The sequence below is a fragment of the Dreissena polymorpha genome, chromosome 8 (assembly GCF_020536995.1).
Source record: "Dreissena polymorpha isolate Duluth1 chromosome 8, UMN_Dpol_1.0, whole genome shotgun sequence".
NCBI classification, from domain to species: Eukaryota; Metazoa; Mollusca; class Bivalvia; order Myida; family Dreissenidae; genus Dreissena; species Dreissena polymorpha.
The window spans coordinates 81,376,186-81,386,743 of record NC_068362.1 but is presented as its reverse complement, the minus strand read 5'-3'; the positions used below and the strand labels follow the sequence as shown (position 1 = coordinate 81,386,743).

Genomic DNA, 10,558 nt, shown 5'->3' with positions numbered 1-10,558 from the left:
TCGCTGTGAAAAGAACGGTCACAAGCCCGTACAAACGCTGAGTGACACCTCTTGATCATGTAGCTTGTATGAAACGTGTTTATACAACCACAGTAGTTCAAAGCAGAACGCTTTTCCTTCTTCGAGGGAGAAGAAATCTGGGTGCAAGTCCCGGCTTTGGTTATAACACGAATACTACTCGCTGCTCAGTTGCAATATTCATACTCTTACACAGTCAATATAATCTCGGGACCAAATGCCACTAGGCTCGATTTTGAGTTGCTACATCCACGATTGAAATGAACCAACGAATTTCCATTGAGTGCATGATTGAAACGTACAGGATAAAATTTCCTAATCCGTTTTTAGTGAAACTATTGACCGCTCTATGTTAAAACAATATTTAAAGCTTGAACATTCGCTGATAATAGGCATGCAATAACAATCCAACGCTGAAATGACTCACACTCCTACGCAATTAATTTTTTCGCGGGACCAAATACCCATAGGCTCGATTTCGAGTTGCTATGTCAGTGCTGTAACCATTAGTTTCATGTTCCAAGCACTACATGGTCTTTTGTGTGTATCAAATCTTTAAGCTAAGTCAACGAAAAAAATAGTTCAATAAAACTAAAATGGACAAAATTTCTCTGAAAACTATGTCTTTAATAAGTAACACATTGCAACATTTAACAACAAACATACGGTATTTTACAATATTTACATGACATTGTATAACCTATGTATGAAAGTATAAAACAAAAAAACATCGAAATATTGGATTTTGTAACACGTGCAATGCTTCAAAACTCTTCCCCACTTTATATTTAACATTTACTTTGCGAATATAATCGGATGTTGCAAAAAAGATCGAAAGGCCAACATTGAATAAAAAAAAAATTGAAAGTCGGCAACAAAAATAGTTACCCTCGGGTGAGTGGAAACAAATAACTTTTGTCTAGGTCTTGCGAATAATCAACCGAAGACTGTTTGTTGGAGGCAATAGAACGTCAGAAACTGAACACAACATAGTGACCTTACATTACACATGAGATGAAAGGATGTAGCCAGAAACCATCTAATGCCATAGAAATCAGTACAAGATACGAATTCTGGTTCTAAACTGCAAAAAAAATGCAATCAACCAAGCAGCCTAGCAAGTGTTGTTTTAATTGAACTCTGATTAATAAATTATGTCTTCATTAACCGCGCTCAAATTGGAAATCAGCGAAATCTGGTGCCAAATGGACTATTATCGACCTTTTTGTATCATTTCGTGGAAGGTATTTCATTTGCCACTTTGGTGAAGCAATTAACAGTAGGTTTCTTTGATGCGTTTCTTCCTTGGCAGTGTACACTTCATGCCTACTGACGTGACGAAATGTGTTCAGGAAATCGCCTTTAAGACGCTATAAAAAATAGCTTAAACGAGTTCATTTTGGTGTGATTCATTACGAATATAATATTCAGAACTTCACATTGTTTTCTTCATGCTTTCAATTCAGATACCAAGTCTACAACTGATATAGTCTTTTATCATACCACCGCATTGATATCTGCCTGACATAACCTTGCCTGATATATTTTTTATATCATGGTCAACAGGAAGTTCTTATATCAGTCAATGTTTGGAGTTACGTGGGATTTGCAATAAAGTCAACAATTTCTATCAACATGAATCAGGTTCAACAAACAAACAATATGATACCAAGAACGTACATATTGTATTCTAGTTTAAAGTAATAAATCACAAACACGTTTATTTAACAAAAAATTACCACAGCCCGCACTACATTAGTTAAATGACTTCATCAATAAGACAATTAATCTTAAATATCGATATAGTCATTGCACTCGCAAGTAATGCACAGAAAGTCAAATGATAACTGTATGCTAATCCTCAACTATTTAAACAAACGATTTAACACGCTTATGTCAATATTGACACCATCATCAAAATGTCAATTTCAATACACATCTCCAAAATGGCGTCTCCAAACTATTCGGCGAAGTGTGTTCTTCGATTACATTTGTCGCTGCAGTCCATTCCTGATCTCCAATTCAAGACGTTTATAATTAAAGCGGGTGTACACTTCCCATTCGTAGTGCAAGCAACATTTTTTCTTTATACGATGTTTAAAATAAGCGAATATTCGTGTCGTCTTTTCGAACGCCGTTGCTACATGTATGTCAACGTGTAAAAGCCGGATCAGCAAAATGAGATGGGGATCCGTACATTTTAAATATAAAAAATGGATTATTTTGCAGATTTTTAGGAACATGTGGTATGATAAATAAAACAAACAGGTTACTGTTCCATCGTTTTGTAATATATCAGGCTCTGCACGAATAAAAAAACGGCTCGGCAAGCCTCGCCGTTATATTATTCTAAGCCTCGCCTGATATATTACAAAACAATTGAACAGTAACCTGCTATTCTCTATATGTTGGACAATCAACGGAACATGGTCATGTTTATACAGATACCAGTCGAGTAATAAGTGAGAATTGTGTCGCATTGTGTTAAAAGGGGGATTTTGCTGAGATTAGGTTATATACTCTCTTCATATTATAACGTAACTTTTTTCAAAATGAAGGCGACACAACTGATTTGAAATTGATTGAGTGTAGCGCAGTTAAATGTCGCATCGCCGTTATATGTCGCAGACTACAAGATTTATCGCAACCTTGACGATGCAAGTCGCAAGGAACGATACATGTCGCAAATCCTACTGACGATATATGTCGCACTTTAACGATACATGTCGCAAAAAGTTCAACTGCCGATAAATGTCGCAACATTAACGATAAATGTCGCACACCTTTGTAAGTCATGTTAAAAATGGAAACTTGAATATGACTAAAACTTTAAGGTTTGATCTAGATTACCCGACGATGTATTTTGGGCCGACTTCCATCACAATCGTCAGTTTTAAGTTAGTATTTTAATACATTTCTATTAAGTCTAATGTACACGATTGCGAGAGAATTTATATATTTTACTTGCATACATTAAGTTAACCCTTAAATTTTATGAAGTGTCATATAAATATTCATTGTGCTCATGCATCGGCGTTTAGTTATTAAACCACAATTTAAAGTGGTTTTGGAAAATAATCTTTTTATCTTGAGGAAATATAGATTTGCTATGAGTTTACACAAAATTAAATCTTCAAAGCAAGTCGCAATATTTAGCTTACCAGGATCAGATTTTTTTTAAATTAAAAAAACATTATTTTGCTAAATAAAAGAATCTTTTTTTTATCCCAGTGTTGAGTTACATATATATGTATATAAGTCTCAAATGGGAATATGTATGTCTGTTTGTCTTTCTCCCTATATATATATATATATATATATATATATATATATATATATATATATATATATATATATATATATATATATAGGGAGAAATGTGTGTGAGCAACCAGATACACAGACATACAAACAGACATACATATTCCCATTTATTTATATATATATATATAAAGTCCAGGATATTTTGTTCGATTATTCATGCGTGAAAAAAACGCATGGGTAATAATACACGTATTATAAAATCGTAACCATGCGCTATTTATAGAAATATTAGATACTTACTTTACGAAATCCGAGTTTTTAGAACATCAAATTGAATTGAAATTCAATAAACAAACACTCAACGTTAGCCTATGTAGTAATATGCATCTCGGGTCGCGTCAGGTATTCCGAATCACGTCACGTATTCCGAATCGCAATAATGGTAGTATTTTGTCTCATCAGCCTTGTAATATAATTGAACAGGCTCGAATCGCAATAATGGTAGTATTTTGTCTCATCAGCCTTGTAATATAATTGAACAGGCTTTACCATTTTTGGTTATTCATTCCACTTTTATAGCACGTAAATTTGATTGTATTGTGTTTTAGTTGCCGCGGCACTTAGACGTTGTCTAATATTATGTTTGATAGGTGGATTTTCATGTACCATTTACTTTCTAGAGCGCCACACACATAGTAACGCAACTTAGCTTGGTATGGAAGCGTGACGCTTGTATGTAATTAAAGTTACCAATGTATCCGATTGAGGTAATTTAACGTTATTGAAGCATGTCTCTTAAAATTGGAAAAAAATGTTCAACTGAATCGGCCGAGTCACCATATTTGGCTAAACTATCATTTTTAAATATTTAGATACAGATCACACATCCAATGTATGTGTTTAAACATTCACTATTATTTTGTTCAATGTCCCGCGCCATAGTTCAGACGCCAAAAGTCAGAATCAACACTTTTCTCGAACAATCAGGTTCTTGTAGAGAACACACCACCACGCTGATAGTGACGTGCCGTCTGAAGTCGTCACATACACGTGACCATTAATGCACGTAAGACTTCTATATTTTAATTTTAACGTTTAGTGCCATTGTTTCAGTTGCCAAAAGTTTCATAGAAGAGTTTTCCAACCAATAACGTATACGTGCTAGTAGAGCACACGACAGCCACGTGACTTTATCACCATGAAAGCTGTTTGTCTCATCTGCATGTTCTTTTGTTAGTGTCATTAGGTTGTTGAAACATAGTCACTGTACGTGAAAAGTCATCCCGCTACACTTTTTATCTAGTGTTTAATGTACATATTGCCCATGTGTCTGAGAGATCCTGGACTAAAGACTAACACAGTCCCTGCAAAGTTGGTGGACGTGACAGACCATTAAGCCAATTTGCTTACAGCGCAATTATTTATATGGTAACTTACAACGACCGAATTGTAAAATCCTATGGCGCAATTAAGGGATTTTCAGGTCTATGGATGAACACGTACTTGAATAGAACACAAACACCTATAAAGCTAATATAGGCGTACGCCATCTGAATTCGTCACGTCTACATGATCATTAATACAATTTAGTTTTTATATTGTTTTTTTAACCTACAGTGACCATTTCTAAGTGACCAGAAGAAGCAACCGAGAGTTTCCGGACTATGGCCCTTTATTTGCTTGCACAATACTAGAACATTATCGTTACGACTCAAGTTTCTTACCAGCGAGTGTTTACTGATCCGAGGCAAACTCCCCACGGCTACTAACGATAATCACTGCCATCACAAGAAAATCCTTGCAGATCTGGCAGCATTTTTGTTTAAGTATTTATTATGAAAAATAGTATTATTTACTTTTATATTTTGAAGATAGTGTATACGTTTTGGTTCATTACAAAGAAATACCTTAATTAAAAGAAAAGTAAAAATAACAACTGGTTGGTCGTTGATACTTTAAGACGCAATTATTGTATCACGTGGCTGTTTATAACGGAAAGATTTTATATGCATATATGCTCGGAACCAGTCAAATCTCCGCGGGGAGGTTTGGTCCGCGGGGCTAATATCTGCACTTCTTACTTTCCTTAAAATTAGCTTTGGTTTGATATATTCGAAAAATAAACGTTTCGCGTGAGACAATTACGTGAGGAAGATGATACATGAATACACATGATTTAAAGTTTAACGAGGTAAAAAATACCCAGGTATAATAAGTAATTAAATTAAAACACCATACCATATATCATATTTCATTATTTTGCAAGTAATTTTAATCTACCAGTGACATTATTTTAATCAATATGATACAATAGTATCATTTTTACCAGGCACCTTGAAGATGTTCTAGATTTGGGATACCTATATATCCGGTTAAGGTCTGCCTTGAGTTGAATAAATGTAAACTATATTTTCTGTAACCTCACTAGTTAGTAATTATATATTGTTTGCTTAAAGAACTTCACTTCATGACATTTTAATTTTTACGGAATAGATGGGTTCGTAACGAGGGTTTAATAATGTGTTTTTTCTGTTGATATGTTTGTTTTTCATGTATTTTGTAACCTTTTAGGCGCTGTGCATGGCAATATAATTACGATAGCATCTTTAAATGCTGAACATGTAATAAAATAACCACAAATTTACCATGTTTAATTGAAAACTTATATAAATGATTCATGCGTATCTGAATTCATCAGTTTTAAAGTCAGCATTTATTCAGGTCATCAAAATGTAATGTATATATTTTCTTGCATGTTTAATATGTTGTTTGGGTAAAAATACTGTGGTAAAGAAAACACATTTCTGCATGGCCTTTTAGGAAATGTAAATATTCATAAAATCGCAATAAGTTCATATAAAAGTTAACAATATTTATCACTGCTCATGTATGTACATGCATATAAATGAATGTCACCCCATATTTTTACGGACTGTTAATGATGTATTTTCGATTTTAAAATAACTTGACACAAATGATTACCATGTTGAGACAATTTGCCGCACAAACCACCCGTGCCGTTAGCTCCTAGTGTCAAAAAGAAACATAAAGATCAAAGCGAATGAATTGCGATTCTACCAGAGGGTTTAATCCCGTGACGAGTACGAGTTCAAATTCCAAAAGGATCGGGAATCTAATAAAACAAAATTACTGTGTACGAGAGATGATCTTTGACACTGTTACTCACCAAAAACTTTTATATTCACGAAAGAAAAGAAAATAACTTACAGAAGGCTAAGTTCACTGATAAACGGTGATAAGGTATTTTTCACTAGATTGATACTCTGCATCGAGTCAGTGAATCGGTGACATAGAATACCGCAGCCTATATGTTAAGCATTGATTTAAGGCAACGATATTGAAAAAATAAAAAGAACATTTCATTCTCCAGTCAGTCCATCAGTAATGCCAGTACAAACTACGGCATATGCCAGTGCGTCTGCATAATAGTAATACATTAACTAAGATTATGATACACATACTACAGTCATGTAACTAACATACAATATTCAATACAGTTGTATCGTAATTTGTGTTGCTGTAATAATTTTACAGTTTTATCACATCTTACAACCTTGGCCAATATTGATAACAGCAGTCCATTCAGCACAGGGAAATAAACAACTGGCTACTTGAGCCAAGAATTATAAGAATTGATTGGGTCAATATTGACCACAACTGACCATTTTGGACAATACTAACCGCAACTGACCTTTATGGAAAATGCTGACCACAACTGACCATTGCGGACAATACTAACTAAAAACTGACTATTCTGGTGAAAACTCGTCGGGTTATCTAGATCTAACCTTAAATATTAGGTAATTTTACTTCAACTTTTCATTTTTTACATGACTTACAAAAGTTTGTAAGATATTGTCATTGTTGCCACATATATCGGCAGTTGAAATTTTTGCGACATTTATCGTTAAAGTTGCGACGCATATCGTCAGTAGGATTTGCGACATGTATCGTTCCTTGCGACATTTATCGTCAACGTTGCGACAAATCTCGTAGCCTGCGACATATAACGGCGATGCGACATTCAACGGCGCTACTACTACCTTCAGTAGTGGATTGTTTTTCATTCTGTTCTACTGGCCGGAATTTCTCCAATATCCTATTGTCTGCTGATAAAGGTTAATAAAGCTCAAAACCAAAACGCCGAAAAAATGACATGTGCAAATGTGGAATGCCAATGCATGGCCAGATTAACACCTACGTTTGGTACTCATCTGGTATGTTATGTAGACCACTTGGCGTGAACACAAGTCAGCTGGCATGAACTTTATTTAAGGGGAAAAATGAAAAGCCAAATTTGGAACTTACAATATTTAAGATCAGCTGAGAAAGAAGAGCGCAGTGTGAAGTGTTGCGATAAGTCTATTCCCGGCGTCGTGTTTTGTGTAGTGTGTGACGTAAAGATTCAGCTCGTTTCCACTCTAGAGGCCACAGTTTTGGTTCAATCTTGAAGATTTGTTTTCCAGAACAGTTATCTTGGCAATATAAAATCTGGGTGAAGATTGATAAAAACCAAATAAATCATGATGATCAAAATTTCTCATCAAACGAAATATTTATGACTCAAGCTTTATTCATCTAGATCAGAATATGTGTACACACTGTCTGTGTCAATTTTAATGTGGGTCAAGTGTTGTCAAAAACTAAGTCAGAAGTTCAAGATAGAAAATGTTACCATTTTAGAAGCTACATTCATTACTCAATCATTATGGATCTCACTCAGAATGCTAATCTTTTATACATATACCAAGGTAAATCTGGGTAAAAATCCCAGATCACGAGGTCAAATAAAAACAAAAAACATTGTCACCACTTAAGAAGCCGCAGTTTATTACTAAAGTAATTTATTGACGTCAATAGCATTACAATAAATCTCCATTCTAGGTAACTCAACGGCCTCAACGGTCTGAATACCGAGTATTATAGAAGAAATTGATGTCAATATGATTGGTTTTTAAATTTGCTATACTCATTTCCGACTACAGTTAAAGGTTTGGGGTTTCTCTACCCCTAACATACCAATTACATAATAAAATAAAGCACTAAAATCAACTTGCAATTAATATCGGAAGCTTTACAAACGTCAATGAACTTCACTACCCATTCTACACAAAATAACTGTTGGTACAACGCCATCGGAAGGAATATTAGGCTTCAATTAACGTAAGTAATTTTCCCAAGATTTAGTTCAAAGTTGATTTGACGTCAAGCTTATGCGAAGAAGGAATACAATTCTGTTCCAAGCAACTATAGAAACTGTACACATGCCAAGAGTTTAGGAAAGAAATTGTATTTTATTATTTATTTTTCTGCACTGTTAATGGACACATCGCGTATAGCATATTATACTATGATAATAAATGTAATTATCAAAGTGACTGACAGTGACAACATGTCAATTATTCTAATTTCGTCAATGTCCAAATGATTGGTACCGTAAATAGAAGACACAATTTTGTTGCAAAGGGCATTGCTAAATATTCGCAAATAGAAGCGAATTCAAGTCTTTTACCAAGTCATATATTCATCAACAGTAAAAATGGGAACAGTACACTAAATTATGTGTAGTTTCTAACTTCAATTATCGTGTTGTTCTTGATGTGCATATAGTCCTGCGTCTTACTACTGCGAATTTGTTTTTCAGCGAACCTCATTCAGCCCTTCACGGTATGCCATAAAATGTGTGAACTGTACGTTATCAAAATCTTCCGTGTTCCGAATACCCATATGACTGTTTTGAAATAAATAAGCGCGTTTTTTTGCAGTTTTCAATATACACAGTACAAATCCTTGTACAGTTTATGAATTTAGGTTGAATGACAGGTAGACTGAATTACCAGTCACGTTAAATGAATCATTATGTTAAGAGGAGTTGGTTTTGCACCCATTATTCGAGAAAACGAATTGATATGTGTTTGTTAGTTAAATTTATTTGTAGAATGACCCATCACACCAAAGAGACACTTTAAAATGTGTATTCCTTCAAATGTTTTATATTTAGTTCACTTTTTTGCGAAATTATTTCGGCGGTTCCAGTGTAAAACATGAAAGGATCCAGAGCAATTGTTCGTCCTCAAGCAAACTCATAGTAAAATGCAACCTCTAATTTCTGGGACTTTCTTTTGGGATTGGCGTCTGCAAAGGTGTTGACTGAAAAAAAAATTAATAAGATCAGATTTCACAAAATAAATACACAATCAATTGTAATATACGAATTGTTTTTGAAAATAAAATAAATGAAAACAGGAACTGACCCGACCAGTTTAAGATTAAAGATAAAATATGAAAGATGTAAGAAATGCAAAGCACCGTACAACATACAAAATAATGGAATTAAAACTAACATCAACGAATCAACGTCACGCGTTACAGAAACAGGCTTGCATAGAAACGACGTCTGATTATAAAATATGTTTGATGTAATGGATATAATAATTATTTTAGCATCAATGTGCATCATCATCCGTTTTATGTACTCAGTATAACTCTTATAAAATGTTATTACGTATAATATGTTAATAAAAGTATACTACATAAAGGTTACATAAAATGAGTTGATATTTTTTTATATTTGTTTACAGTTTTGTGCCAATTATTGTATATTGCACAACCTCAAAACAAAATATCACACCTGGATTGTACACCATTGGTATGGGAATACATTAGTCAGTTCTCAACATGCAGTTTACCTGTACATTCCAACATCTCTATCGCTTATACATAACAGCCAGAAAAACTTCCTGCAAATTTCCATGCGCTAGAAAAAAACAAACCGTTAAAGATTCATGCAGGATGCCAAGTGAAACTCGTGAATTGCTCTTTGACAAAAAGTGAGACAAAAACATCAAAAACACGAGAACGATGCGCAGTCATCGATAACAAGGCAGAGATATTTATGTTCTCAAATGTACACCTCCATAACCATGATTATTATCTTGTGGACGCTACCTGGGCATAATGTGTGGAAAAGCGTCAGAGAAACGTGCGTGAATATGTTATCTGATTAATATGTCAGTGCTGTAACCATTAGTTTCACGTTCCAAGCACTACATGGTCCTTTGTGTGTACCAAATCTTTCGGCTTAGACCACGAAAAATAGTTCAATAAAAATAAAATGGGAAAAATTTCTCTGAAAACTATATCTTTAATACGTAACATATTGCAACAGTTTACAACAAAAATATGGAATTGTACAATATTATTATGACATTGTATAACCTATGTATAAAACTATAAAACAAAAAACTTTGAAATA

General features: G+C 34.1%; 1 protein-coding gene across 1 annotated transcript in view; it reads right to left on the bottom strand.

Moving 5' to 3' along the window:
- Window positions 1-9,215: 9,215 nt before the first annotated feature.
- LOC127841218 (protein tincar-like) overlaps window positions 9,216-10,558 on the bottom strand; it is a 34,777-nt gene continuing 33,434 nt past the window's right edge. The window contains exon 3 of the mRNA XM_052369881.1: window positions 9,216-9,453. Within this exon, the coding sequence (XP_052225841.1) occupies window positions 9,406-9,453 (48 nt within the window). The 3' untranslated portion in view covers window positions 9,216-9,405. The remainder of the gene's footprint in view (window positions 9,454-10,558) is intronic.